General features: G+C 45.0%; 1 protein-coding gene across 5 annotated transcripts in view; it reads left to right on the forward strand.

Moving 5' to 3' along the window:
- The window catches only part of CWC22 (CWC22 spliceosome associated protein), a 354,656-nt gene that overhangs the window by 174,519 nt on the left and 164,779 nt on the right, over positions 1–15,358 (forward strand). For all 5 annotated transcript variants that reach the window (XM_085645191.1, XM_085645196.1, XM_085645192.1 and 2 more), the window contains one exon: positions 2,136–2,246. In XM_085645191.1, coding sequence (XP_085501317.1) covers positions 2,136–2,246 — 111 coding nt within the window. The remainder of the gene's footprint in view (positions 1–2,135; positions 2,247–15,358) is intronic.

The following is a 15,358-nucleotide window of genomic DNA, read 5'->3' on the forward strand; positions in this document are numbered from 1 at the left end:
GGGCTGTGTCCTGGCACCGACTCTGTTCCTCTTGTACGTAAACGATCTGGCTGAACAGCTCCAAAATTGTGTCCATGACTCGCCAAAAATTGGGGGTAATTATATCTGCTCCTTAACATTTGCGGATGACACTATCTTGCTGTCTCAAACACCTAGTGGCCTGCAGAACCTACTTTACAGCCTTAATAAATATTGCAAAGCGAAAGGCCACAAAGTGAACCCAACTAAAACAAAATATATGACTATAAGGCCGCACAGAAGTTTCAAGAACAAAATATACTTGAATGGCACAGCATTGGAACGTGTATCAAACTTTGTATATTTGGGAGTCACTTTAGACTCTAAACTCTCCTGGGCCCCACAGATAGAGAAATCGAAGGCTATCTTAATGCAAAACTCTCTTACCATTGTAAAAAAAACAAGTTGCAACATCCTCAAAAGCCATTACCCCTGCTCTGGAAGTGTACAAGGCCAGAGCCCGAACTGCCGCTTTGTATGGTGCGGAGATTTGAGGATGTGGCACTCTCAAATCCCTAACCATCGGTGAAAACATAATCTTGAGCATGCTTGTCACCCTTCCTCAACGTACTCTATTGATCCACTTGACCTATGATTTGGGCATCAAATGCTTGGAGCACTTAGCAATTTGGAGAACCCTGTCATTTTGGATCAGAACTTGGACAACACTGGAATTAGCAGTGTACAGAGAATCACTTAGTGAACTGCTGGCACTCGACATCCAAGTTTCCTTTCCCTGGTCGATCCACATTAGAACATGGCTTTTTGATCTAGGTCTGAGCAGATACTGGTTGATTCCGAGTCCGCTGACTCCCGAATCAAAGTGTGAGATTAAGCTGTTATTTTGGGACTTTATTAGACATAAGATAACTTCAAGCAGCACACTGGGCAGGCTCACCGCGCAATTCCTTCAGTTCAAATTAACCCCCTGTTTCGAGCCATTTCTAGATGAGATAGAACCACAATTGGCAAAGTGTCTATACCTGAAATTCAGATACGGGAGATTGCAGATGAACAGTTTTGTTGCCAAATGGTCAATGTCACATCTTAAGGAGGGGATTCTCACTGTACCTAATGCCAGTTGCGGGCTGATGAGGACATTCCACACGTCCTGTTCTTTTCCCCAGCATATAGATCCACCAGAAGGAAGTGGATAAAACCGATAGACAGGTGCCTTAGTGTCAGGAGAATGAATGATATGTTGAGAATATTAAAAACTGACAACTCTCACTTAATAGTATTAGGGCTCAGCCGATTCCTATTGGCTATTAACTTTATAAGGAAAAAGAGAGGGCAAAAACTTTAATTCTATAATCAGGGCGCCATTCCGAAGCGACTATCTAGTGGTAACGGTGTACTATTTGGCAAGAGTAGTCATGTTTGAAATCCAAGGGGACTAGATACCTTAACCACGCACCGTACTGATATTGAATTACTATTTAGTAAGATTATAATTTTTTATCCTTGGAAAAGGCTGACCTGTAAGGCTCTGAAGATGGCGTCGCAATTAATGTAGTGGGGTAAATACACGTGAAAGACAACTGTCCAAGATTATATGGAATCGAAAATGAAATAGCTACTCTTCTGTGTAAATACTGAAGCACTTTTAATTGTCATGTATTTTATTGAACATTTTTTTACATGAACATTTACATTTTATTAACTTTTGTACCATTCTGGACACAAAATAATTCACACTGATGTTCGTGCATAATGGTATATTGTAACAACTGCGCTATTGCACATTCATTGTATATGCACTTTTCCAGAAATTGATATTTGGTACAGAATAAATAGTACTTTGCTGCTCATAAATTGCTCAAGCACTTTACATATGAGCAAGACAATAGGTTAGCCTTTAGATTGTCAAGACCAACCTGTGGGACTTACTCAAACTCAACATGAACTCTAACGAAACAGATGTATATTGATCCGATGAAGTGAGTAATGGATGAGCGTATTTTTTTTAAAAAAAACACTTACTATGTATGTGCTGTATTTTATTGTTTTCCTACTTTTATGGCCTTGTAGGCCGAAATAAAGTATTTTGAATTGAATTGAGCATTGACACTATCTCATAAGTTAAGACATCTCTAATTGTTTTTATGGGGTTGTAGGTATGATGACCGTGAAAGGTCACCACGTGAAAGAGAACATTCAGAGTACAGTAAATATGATGAAGAAAGGTCATGGAGTGGAAGATACAATGACCGAACTGGCGACACAAGGTGAATCTTGCATTGAAAGGTGTATATATTGACAATTGTGTAGTTTCTAATATTGCAGTATATGTATATATACATATATTTATTATGCAGGGGGGCATGGCCTGCAGCCGGCGAAGATGGCCGCACACTGAGCGAGCTCCGCTAGCCACCAGTGTATAACCTTAAATTATCCGTCCTCATCCGTTGTTCCGGAGTCTTATGTAATGCAAAACCGTAATCCATGTACGTGGACACGCGAAAACGACTAATCAACAGCTTGAGGGCATAGAGGTGGTTTCTGAGGATGTAAGCAGCGGAAGCCTAAAAAGGCGCCGGTGTGACCTTCCACTAGATGGGGTCGCAGGGGTGTGGTAACCCGGGGTAAGGGTGTTTGAGGGGCCGGCCACTCCCGCCCTCTGATTGAGACACCACCCGACGGCCGGGAACGGCATAGTTCGAGCTGCTTTTCAGCAGCCCAGGTTCTCAAAGTAATTGACGGAGAGGCGGGAGACCAAGGACGGCGCCTGCCCAAGACAGCGCTACGCTGCAACAGGGAGCAGAGGGCCGGGACGAAGACGGATTGCTGATCACTGGGCCCTGCAGCTATTGAGCCAGCAAAAGTAAGTGGCGACAGTTGATCCTGAATCCAGGATCCTGAACAGGTGTGGAGCAACCAGCGAGAGTCTGTACAGCTGAGCGGTGACCCCCCCCCCCCCCTACTGGTGTGGGAAGGCAATAAAGGTGACATTAGGCCCCGGTCAGGGCTCTGGGACATTGTGCCCATCTACGCAGTGTCCGTGACAAACTGCTTTTGCCACATGCAGGGCCTGCCGTCCTTCGATCCAGACTCTGGGGCCTCCTGCCCCAAAGTGATCGGCATAGTTGAAGTGCCGGGACACATGCGAGGATGGTGAGCAGGAAGGGCCTGGAATGACAAGGAAGACATTGAGCGACGCGCCCCCGGGTGAAATCTGAGCCCGAACGGCACAGCAACTCTGAAACCTCCGATCACGACGGGGGGAGGAGAGAGCTAGCAGCTGCAACTTAATTAGGGAGCCTCAGAAAGGTCGTGGGGGTCTGACCCAAGACTGGACCCATCCCTGAACGAGATACGACCTAGCCACCAATTCTTGAATACCAAAAGAAAACGCAGGCTGAAAATGGTCCAAACTAAGGGCCTCATCCAGGCCAGGCCAACCAAATAGATAAGTACACGGTCGCAATGAGACCGGTGGGAGAGGCAGGAGGAGCGCGGGTAGCTCCACAACTACTGACGAAAATAAACATGTGCCAGATACCTCACTAAGAGATATCATGAAGGCGATAACAGAGCTCCAAAGTACTCTGGAACCTAAGCTCGACACAGTAACGGAAGTGATGAATCTATTCATAGCAGACTTCTGCAAGCTGGCAGACCGGATGGCCACGGCTGAAGCGAACATAGGGTGCCTGTAAACGAAGTCTAAAATCCTGGAGAAGCAAGTGACTGTCCTTAGGGACAACAAACTGATATAATGATTCACCTGGAAGATCAGGAGTGCAGGGCCAGATGCAATAATTTCCCATTAGTGCGAGTCCCAGAAGGATCATGGGGGCAATCGCCAGAAGTCTTTCCTGAAGACCCGATTCTCCACACGCACAAGCGTTTGTCCAACTTTTTCATTGTGGAGCGAGGGCATTGGGACCACGGCTAGGGCCCCCCGCGCCCGATTATAGCCTGTATACTCCATTTTAGAGAGCGAGACGCCATCCTACAAACTGCGCGCTCGCATGGTGACCTGCAGTACGAAAATGCGACTATCCTTTTTTTTTTTGACAGACACGAGTGCACGTACGTGGACGTGGAACGTCAATTGGCTAGGAAACCAAGTTAAACGCACATTAGTCCTGCAGCACGTTAAGCATCATTCCCCAGATGTCATACTGATGCAGGAGACACATATTAAGGGAAATCACTACAAATCCCTAGACCTCTTTGGGTACAAGTTTATGGCCCAATCCGGGTTTTCTGCAGACTCTGGAGGTGCAGGTATACTGCTTCGAAACTCATTACCCTTTACGGTTGATAAAATATGGTGGGATGACTTGGGGTGCCATGTGGCCCTTACGGGTACTTGGGAACGCTGATCTTTTACTTTTTGCTCATTATACTTCCCACCCAAACTTCATGCAGTAATCCTCCCAAAAATTTGCGCTCTTCTTGCAAAATTACCCACAGGGACCCTCCTTTTGGGAGGAGATATGAATGCAGTGATGGACCCAGACCTAGACCGAATGCGTGCTGTAAGGGGGCACACGAGCAGACAAGATTCTCCCGAACTTTACATCAGCAATGGGCATGGTAGACCTATGGAGAAGCCTACTACTCTGCACGGCAAGGGTCTTTCTCGTGCCTTGATTATCTTTTCACATGGCATGACCAGGTGGGAGGTTTCGAAAGGCCGACACATTTAGCACAGGGAATATCCAACCATTCCCCAGTAAGCATTGAAATTAGGGGCCCAGTCGTCAACTTTGCTAAGTTCCCTAGGCTAGATCCCTGGTACTTGCGAGATCCAGACCTTCGAGATAAACTAAATGCATCCTCTGGGAGGCATTCAAGACAGTCCTTCGTGGCCAGGCCCAGGGGCTGATAGGCGGAATGAAAAAAGAAGCCATGTTTGAAAGTAAGACCAGAGATTCTGGCCTTGGAAAGGTGGGTGGTGGAAGAGGGGAGCACAGAGCTACGGCACAAGCTAACACTGCAACAGCATGACCTGCGAGCCCTTGCTGAGAATGCGGCTCAGTCGCACGCATTGGCCACACAGCGCCGGCTGTATAATGTGGGGGACAAGGCCTCCAGATTACTGGCCTGGCTAGACAAGAGGGACAGGGATAGATCGTGGGTAGTAGGGGTCAGAGACAAGGAAGAATTCCTACAAACGACGAGCATCACATTAGCTGAGACATTTGCCTCCTATTATACGAGCCCTTATTCCCCGGTCAGCTCTGGATCAGAAACGGACTGCGTGGAGCTGTTGAGAGACTTCTCACTCCTGACGCTTACTGCAGACGTGAGGGACACCCTGGAGGCTGACCTCATGGAGGAGGAACTAATCTGCGCCCATTGGTCCTTGAAATCCGGAAAGGCGGTTCACCCCAATGAGCTGCCAGTTGAGCTGTTTAAGCGATTATCCAGTAAGATAGCGAAGCCAATGCAAGAGATGTTTCGGGAGGCAAAGAAGTTACCCAACGACCAACGAACAGCCACGATAGTAGTGATACATAAAGCAGGCAAGCCCCTGGTGGACTGCAGTTCCTACAGACCGATCTCGCTCCTGAACGTGGAGACGAAGGTGCTGGCCAAAGCCCTGGCGACTAGCCTCGTGGCTGTCCTCACATCTATTGTCCATGTGGATCAATCCGGCTTCACGCCACACAGAAGCACCCGCCACAACCTGTGCAGGCTGTACAGTGTCCTACATATGACAAGCGCCCTCCAGCCCCAGCAGGCGGCTCTGATGGCACTTGATGCCTCAATGGCATTTGATAGTATAGAAAGGCCTTACTTGTTTGCCATGTTGCCCAGACTGGGATTCTGCCCGAAGTTCTGTGGGTGGATAAAACTGCTATACCAAACCCCACTGGCAAGGGTGAGCGTTAATGGAGCGCTATCCAGAGGTACCTGGCAGGCATGTCCACAATCGCCCTTGCTGTTTGCCCTGGCGCAGAAGCCCCTGGCACATTGGATACTTTTGAGCCAATGATATGGGGCATTCCGTTGTCCTGCGAATGGGAGGAGCGCCACTCCCTATACGCAGATGACAACGTTCTATACCTCTCCAGACCATATTTCTCCTTTGCAAGAGTGCTTCCATCTTTGAACTTTTGGGGAGTTACTCTGGCTTCAACATAAATTGCGCCAAGTCAGTAGTGTTCCTCTTGTTGACCCCCCCCTTACACCTCCACTCACCCTCCGAGTCTCTCGGCGAAGTTTGTAGCACCTATAGAGAAGGAGTGTTTCAGATACCTCCGAATATTTGTAACTTGTGATCCACTAATATTCATGCAGCAAAATATTTTCCCCAATTAAACAGACTTCAAACTGACGTGATGCACTGGCGTACTCTGCCACTGTCTTTAATGGGAAGGGCAGCCTTGTACAAGATGAAGACCCTTCCACGTCTCCTGTATGTCCTTCAAAATACACCCTACCCAGTTTCTGCAACCTTTTTTACTCGCATAGCCCAGGAGCTCCGGACTTTGATTTGTCAGGGGGGTACACCTCGTATTGCCCTGCATAACTTACAAAAAGGGATAAAGCGGCAATGCCAGCCGGCAGTTATGAGTCTCTCCTGAATGCCCGTAGGGCGAGTCCAGACCTCCTGCCACATACAGTAACAGTGGCGAAGTTTTAGACAGAGGCAAATAGATGCCTGGGCTGGCACTCTAGATAGATGAGCGTGACCCCCTCCTCCCCCCCCCCCCCCCGTGGCATGGGATCGACTGAAGGAGGTATCTAATCTGTGAGGCTTCTCACGGTGGGCGACAATAGGCATTGAGCACCTCCGAGACGTATTGAGGAACAGGGCACTTCCCTTTGATACCCTGAATCAGGAATACGACCTGTCAACCTCCTAGGTGTTCCATTACCTGAGACTCGGACACGCCCTTAGGGTCTACATTCAGCAGGGCTAGGCCCTTCCTGACTCCTTCCTTTTGGCGGGCCGGCTATTAGCAGACCCCCATTCCCGATAAGGGGACATCGGTCGTCTACTGGAAACTAATGAACAATGCCCCTGGCCCCTTGAGCTCCCATAGATAAGACTGGACAGACAACATAGGCAACATTGACAATGAAGAGTGGGTTTAAACTCTACAGAGCCCTCGAGACATTGCGATCTGAGGCAGATTTAGGAAAGTTTTTCATTGATCATACTAGCCCTGCACTCTGTTCCATAAATTAGGGGAGATACATACATCGCAGTGCTTTTGCACGCACGAGAAATCCTTATATGTCCCGTAATTTGTACATACTGGCAGGGGGTGACGGCAGTGATGTCCAGAGTCGTGGGGGTGAAGGTGCCTATGGACGCTAAGTGGTTATTGTTGATGATACGGTTTAAAGAAGACTAGCCCTGACATAGTAGACTCTGGCTGGTATTGGCAGCGGGAATAGAAAAACGAAACCTAGCACGGTGGGGGTGGGTGCCTGTCCCCCGTCAGTGGCAGAGTAGGAGGTTGACTTGGACTGGTGCCAAAGAGCTTAGGAAGTGATCTCCAAAAGTAGAGGGTTCCCTTGAAAGTGGGAGAAGATATGGTCCCCTTGGCGGGAATACAGAGCTATGTCAGAGGGGTTGTGAATCGCCTGTGCGCTGTAACAAATGCCATGTCCTTAGATAGAGTGAGGGGAGAGCGGCATGCGCCCCACACAGTAAAGAATATCATCAGGTGATTTTTGTGTTGTTATGGATTTCCGTCCCAACCACATCTTTTTTGAGTATGTGCACGCAAAATTGTTTCACATCTGTATTGAATGATGTTAAATTAAAAGATTATTAAAAAATATATATTTATTCTGCTGCAAACCACCAAAATCCACTGCACTCGCGGGCAGGTGCTTTCAATTCGTGAGGGTGGTCTCACGATATTAATTGCTCCGAGTCTTCCAAAAAAGAAGTTAGCACTCACAGGGGGGAGGGAGCATACAAAATACTTGTTTAGACTTGTTTCGGCTGCCTACTTTTTCAACGTTCAATGAATTGACTGCCGTATAATATAAACATTGTCTATTGGTTGTTCCTTCTGACGTGGCAGTTCATAGAAAGAGGTCAACGTGTTTATAACAATCTCACTTACTTTCTGGCAGCCGCCATTTTAAACTGACTGGTGCTTACACAGTGAGATATTTCTCATTCATAATCGAAAATCTGTATTTTATTTTAAAAGTTCATGTGGTTGCATACATAAATAAACCAATTCATCAATCAACATAAATGTATCTGAATATTTCACGTCCTCTATTGTTAGATCGAAGTATATCTAATTTATCAACAATTAAGATACTTAATATGGTGGTTCTGTATTTGATACAATTATATCATGATTAAAATCATCATGTTACATTTCGCCAGAAGACGGATGGAAAGCATTCTAAAAGTGTTGTTCTAATTGATCGCAGCAAGCGCTTGAAACCATTGTCAAGATAGCACCAACTCCAATTTATATAAAGGCAAAGAATGCATGATAATTGGAAATTCGATTGGAAGAACTACACTCACATCCAATTCACCCAATTACAGCTTTACAGGGTTTCCACTTTAGACCTTCCAAAGGTTAAGCCCCAAATGGGCAAGATCTAATCCGAGGACTAGTCACTACACCATAACATTTAAAAAACCTACAAAATCCTACAATTTATATTTCCTATTGATATTCAGTCTCTTAAAGCTACAATCCTGTATCACCAAGATACAAAAAGAGAAGGAAGTTAAAACCGCGGGAGACACTATCTCATCGGGGAATATCATTTCTTGGAGGCAATGAGAAGTGTCTGTTATAGATAAGATTATATTCCCAAATGTACTGCCAGTTCTTCTTCTGTGCTAAGGCCCTGTGGAGCTTTTGTTTGTAAATCCAGTATATAGCGTGATTCTAGGCATCTAAGTTTAGACACCAGATTACCAACCCCCCCTTGCTTCTTGAGGCACATGATCTATACAGAAAAAGTGCAGTAGGTTCCTATTGCTATTGTGGTGTGCCTCTAAATCTCTTGAGTTTGATACGACTGGTCTTGGCAATAGCTCTTGAGTGTTCCAGAATCTGTTTTTTTTGCCTGATGTATTGTACTTCCAATATATTTTAATTGGCGTGGGCATACCATACAGTAATCTGTGTGGGTGGTATTGCAGTTCATTATTTTATTCATTAATTATTTTAGGCTTTTTGCATCCTGGTACTTAATGTGTCAGTACATTTTTGCTTTTTACTTGCTTTACAATTATTGCAAGGGAAAAATCCCACCACACCACTACAGTTTATATTGGTGTCTTTTACAGGCAAATTACTCAGAACTATTTGTTCTTTTATAGCTCTCTCTTTTCTTTATGTCATACTGGCTTGTTCTTGTATATCCGTCTCAATTACAGGATCTGGTTTGAGAATATGCCAGTTTTTATGAATGATGCTGTTTAAAGCTCCTGTATTGTTTGAGTAGCTAGTAATTTGCCTGTACTTGTGATCAATCTCCTTTTCAGAGATATTCTATAGAAGGAGACTCTGCCTAGATTTGTTTTGAACTTTATCGCTTGTTGTTCAATACTTTCATGGGGTAACCTCTTTGTTGGAATCTTTGTATACACTCATCTGCTGCTGATTCATAATCTACTACCCTTGTGCCGTTACTCTTCAAGTGAAGCAGCTCCCTCAAGGGGATGCTCCACTTGAGAGTACTTGGAGGACTACTTGTAGCTTGTAACAGGGAATTCCCTGCGGTTGGCTTTCTATGTAAGTTGTACATATCCTATTATCGGCCACCAAGACCTTTAGGCCTAAAAAATTGACAGATTCAGTAGTCATCTCTGCAGTGAATTTTAAGTTGACATCTTTGTCATTTAGAGCCAATACGTAGGCATTAGCTGATTCTTTGGACCCTTTCCATAGAATGAATAGGCCATCAATATATCTATACCAGCTAACTACCTGATTGACCCAGATCTCATTTGGTCTCAACCAAGCCACGTGCTTTTCCCACCAGCCCACGAATAAATGTGCATAACTGGGGGCAAAGCAGGTTCCCATGGCTGCTCTGTGTGTCTGTTTATACAGCTATTCCTGAAAAATAAAGATGTTATTAATGAAACAGAATTGGATGAATTCCACAAGCATTCAGTTGTGTTCTGCAAATTTCAAAGTTCTACCCTTTAGAAAGTAGTTTACAGCTTTAAGTTCATTTTTGTGTGAGATATTTGTGTAGAGACTAGTGATGTAAAGTACAACTATTATAATGTCTGGTTCCCATACGATATTGCCTGTCTGTCTGAGAAAATCACAAAATCTCTCACTGGCGGGTGCCACTGTGTAATTTTAATTAGGGCTCCTGGTTTTCCATTTTTACGGATTTTTACATATAAATACAGACAGAAAACTTTATTCCCTTTGTCTGTATTTATATTTAGAAACGACAAAGTACTAGCAAATTTTGCCGCGCTGCCTTCGGTATTTTGCTGCAGAATCTCATGACTTCAGTGGCCCTGATTTAGACCTGGTGTAAGTCTGCTCCATTGACAATACCTGCCGCTGCCTGCTACTTGGACCCCGCTGTGAGCAGCTGGTCTGTGGAGGAGTCTGTGTGTGACGTAAATTCAGTGTAATTCACTGACTCATGTAAACAGGTGGCGGTCATAGTCTAAGCGGTGTCTAGACCTGTTGCAAGCAGCTGCTATGTGGAGTTAGACCCAGTGTAAGGTGTATTACATGGTTACAATAGCTGCAAGAGTGTTTATGGTATTAATACTCCTGCACGCGCTGTAATACTCCTGCATGCGCTGTCTTTACGTGGTGTGGGTGTACATGGGATATACACCCCGGTTTCCTTTTCTTCTACACACTGGGGGGAGTGAGGGTTTCACGTTGTTTATAGACTCGGTGTGAGCTACTTGTACCTAGTGGAGAGGGGGTTCTATATGCTGTTTCGACCCTGGCGTGAAGCTGTGAATGCGGAGTTGCTTCCCTCTGTCAGTGCGCGTTCTTTGGTCCAAACGAATCTGCTGTCCTCTGTAAAAGGCAGCTCTTTACGGTTCGGTGTTTAAGCCACTGAGCACAGGGTGGTCCTTTAGGCACTGCCCGCAGTCTGGCAAGAAGGGGTGAAAAAAAACAACAAAGCCTTGTTAACAAGTGAATGGTCTTTTTAAAGACCTGTGAAGTACTCGGTGCGGCTAGCAGCTCAAAAACTGTCTATGTGTGTGTGTGCCTGGGGAGCTGTCTCAGCCCGGGCTGACACACAGGAAGGGTAGGGGTAGGGTGGCAGTGCCCTCACATAAGAACCAAGCGCATGTGTGCATTGTCAACTGTTGCAGGGGTCTGAAAACCTCACTAGCTACTGGTACTTCCATTAGGATTTGGCACCTCCAGAGCAGGCCAGTCAGTAGACATGCAATAGACATGCTGTGGTGGTTGGACAAGGCTCGAGGATTGTTTCGACTGAGAAGGCTGATGTCAGGATACTCTCAGGCGCGGGGAAGGGTAGTTGCAGCCCGGGATAAGGGTCGCATTATATAGGCCCAGAGTTTTTTGTTAGAAGCCCCCGGATTACCAAACACCAAAGGCTCTATAGTTGTGCATCTCTCTCCACCCTACACTTCCTGCCCTTTTTTTTTTTTAACCAATTGTTTATTCGTTTTTTAGTACAATATAGCCTATATTGAACTAGAAAAACGAATAAAATTGTCAATTTAAATAAATGTGGTAAAATACTAGCTGTAGCGTTGTCTTTTGCTTGTGGCAAAAATAAATGTGGATAAATGCAGAAAAAATGCCCAAAAAAGAAATATGGATAAATACAGATGGAAATGGCAAAAAAATAAATACCATTAAACCGGGAGCCCTAATTATAATTACGACCTAGTTACCACAGGAAGAGGGTTGTTTGGTTTGCTAATGACTTTGCTGCCGTTTGGCGAACTTCTCAAAACGTTCCAAAAAAAATTGTATTCACCTCAATACATCAGTTACATTTTCATGTATTCAAAATACAGTACAAGTGCATCAGGTCATTCATATACCTTAAACTTATCAACATGAAATTCAAGTTTAAGATAAGGGAAATAGCCGAATTTACAAATTCCATGCCAAATGGATCAAATTGGATGGGATATAATGAAGATGTTCTGTTTACACCTTATGGATTGTATATTTACAAAAATGTGTGTGTGTAAGTATGTATGTTTATATGTATACATATATGTATTTTTTCAAATATCATTTTTATTAGCATTTTACTGAACACCTTACATTTTCTTGTCCAGTACACGTACGTAGGTATTTTGTCACTAATATTGTACCTGAGGTAGAGTGAAAAGTAGAACAGAAGACAACAATATCATTTCTCACTCTGTTTTTTAAATCTTGTTCTGAATCATTCTAATCGTAAATCGGTTAGTTTCTTATATGCAAACCTCATGTTCCTGGTTAAAGAATGTTCTTGGTGTGGAGTATGTAGTGCTCTCTGACCATCTTTTTTTAAATATTCATTTTCTATGTTCTTTGATTATAATAGACAAGTACAACAACCAACTGCTGCTTTTTCCTGGGATCCTATCTCATGTTCTTCCTCGTATATAAATATTCCACATATATCTCAATTCTGGTCTGTTTAGAGTGGAGGGGTTGGGAGTTCAGGGTTCGCAAGCATGGAAGCGGGCCCACGCATCTATCTTTGCAATCTTTTACCCTCCTCTCTCATATACAGAGGGCGTCTCCCAGCCCCACTATTTTGTAGGAGGAATAGAGGGGTGCCTCTCCATATCTCTTATAAATACTGTGTTTATGTGTGTGTGTGTGTGTATATATATATATATATATATATATATATATATATATATATATATATTATCTACTGGCGGTCGCCAGTAGATAGTTATGGTTAGGATCGTGTTTCCATAGGAAATCCGCAACATTCTATTTGGAATAACTTTGGCGCCGATTGACGAATCCTCGCGAAATGTTCAAAATAGGTGGGGCGCTCCGCTCCTTCCCTGAAAGTCTCGGGGGGATTCGTCAAGCGGGGGCTGAGAAAAAGGGGGGGTCCCAAAACGCATTTTCCCCATGCATTTTTCCATAGGACCTTTAGTCCAAGCTACAGCCCGAACGGCTGAACAGAATTACTTGAAATTTGGCAGAGAGGTAGTCCTCAGGTCATGTGCCTTCTGCAGGTCTGGTGTAAATCTGTTCAGTATTTCCTGAGAAAATAGCATTTAAAAGCATATATATATCTATAAGCGCGCACCGTGCGTGTACGGTAAAACTTACCGTACGCGCATGCTGCCGTGCGTGAGTGCGATTCTGATTGGTTGTTAGATCTTAGTAAACATTCGAATCGGTCGAAACCAGGAAGTGTCGTCCGCCATTTTGTCTCTCGCAGTCTGAGGGGGTGAAAAACAAAGGTGGAGAACGTGAAAAGGGGGCAGGGTGGACAATTCCTGACCCCCTAGCCCAGTGGTCTTCAAACTTTTTGCTGTCGAGACCCCCTTGTCAAACCTTCTTAGGTGTAAGGACCCCTTCGGACAAAATTTTCTAGAATCTGGTTCTCCTCATCATCAACATCATCTATCGATAACTATAAATGCCCCTGTTATACCTGCCATCTTTTGGCATGGTTCAGTGTCTCTGCGCACTTTCTCACTGCTGTTCAGTGTTAAAGCGCAAGTGCTCCTATTGTAAATTGTATTATGGATTGGTTTTTCCATGATTGACATGTTTGACTTGCTAGTAAGTCCCTAGTGAAGTGCACTGAGGGTGTTGGGCCAGTAAATCAAATGCTGCTGGTGGGCCTGCAGTACTGATTGTGCCACTCACCCATGCAGCCCTGAAAAAGGTTATGAGACCCGCCATTGCAGAGTCTGCATGGTTTGTAACTGCCATGTTGACCTGGCAAGTGCACCCACTTGCCAAGCCCTAATCTTCCCTTTGCTTACATGTAAGTCACCCCTAAGGTAGGCCCAAGGTACCCCTGTTGGCAGGGTGCCGTGTATATTAAGGGTATGGCATGTACTGGTGTTTGTGACATGTCCTGGTAGTGAATTACAGTGTGTTTCATTTTTCACTATGGAAAGGCTATCTGTCTCATAGGATAATGGGAGTTTACTTATAATGTCTTATGAGCGTATCTTCCCATTGGGACAAGATAGAGAAATGGGGTTTAGCATGCCTGAACTCAGAATATAAAAATGCATCTTTTAGTAAAGATGTTTTTTATGTTGTGTTTGAAAAATACCACTTTTAGAAAATAGGCATTTTCTTGCTTAGCCATCCTGTGTGCCTTTGCTGGGTTTGTGGATTGACTTTGGAGTGACAGGGGCTGGGGATGTGCATTCTCATCAGACAGCTACTGGGGAGGTCAAGGTGTGTCCTTCCTTTCCTGGATGAGTCAGGGCTGAGCTGAATAGACCTGGGCTGTATTTATAGTAGTTGGAGGAGATTATCTTGCACTAGATTGGGCCTGGTCTACCTTGGACAATGCTGTATCCACCTCCTGCCAAGAAGCTGGGCCAGAGAGGATGGAACTGGTTTGGGCTGGGTACAGGCACTCTCTACCCAAAAGCACAAAGAGAAACTGAGTATAAATATTGGAGTCCAGACCCTAGAACTGTAGAACTCACTGGAATCAAGGAACCTGCCAAGAAGAGCTGGAAGAACTGCCAAGAAGAGTACTGCAACTTTGCTGTGTTGTTGCTTTGTTGGTTGGGCCTGCAGTTGCTACTTCTGCCTTGGGCAGTGAAAGGACTGGTCTGAATTTTCTTTACATGTTGCCCCCTGTTCTGAAGTCTCAGGGACCGCAAACTCTTCACTGACCTCTTGGTACCACCTCTGGAACTGTGGTTTCAGTTGCCACAGAGGGGAAAAAGCAACCGACTCCGTCACTGACTCTGCCGCTGGCTCAATGCCCTGAAGGCACCGCAGAGGGCACAGCTGCATCTTGCACCACAACACTGGCCTCACTGATGACGATCGCTGAGCTGTTGCTTGCACTGTGACCTGTGGGCACTGCACTCCGCACCGCCTCGCTTCACTTCGTTGCCATGGTCTCACAGACACCGCCACTGACTTCGACAACCGTGACCGCACCGTGGCTTGGGGGCACTGCTCGGAAGCCTTGCGACACACTACCCCGTCCCACACCGCAGTCTGGACCAACCAACCGACGCCAGCTTCCCACAAAGTGCATATTTTTAAGTACTGTATGTTGGATTTTTATCGTTTTAGTCTTGTTTTGAATATATAAAGTATTGGATATTTTTCTAAACTGGTGTGGTGTCCTTTTGTAGTGTTTTCAATGTATTGCTGTTGGTTATGTGCAAATCCTTTACACACTGCCTCTGAAATAAGCCTGACTGCTCGTGCCAAGCTACCCATGGGGTGAGACAGGGGTTATTTCA

This window comes from Triturus cristatus, chromosome 3_1 (assembly GCF_964204655.1).
Source record: "Triturus cristatus chromosome 3_1, aTriCri1.1, whole genome shotgun sequence".
NCBI classification, from domain to species: domain Eukaryota; kingdom Metazoa; phylum Chordata; class Amphibia; order Caudata; family Salamandridae; genus Triturus; species Triturus cristatus.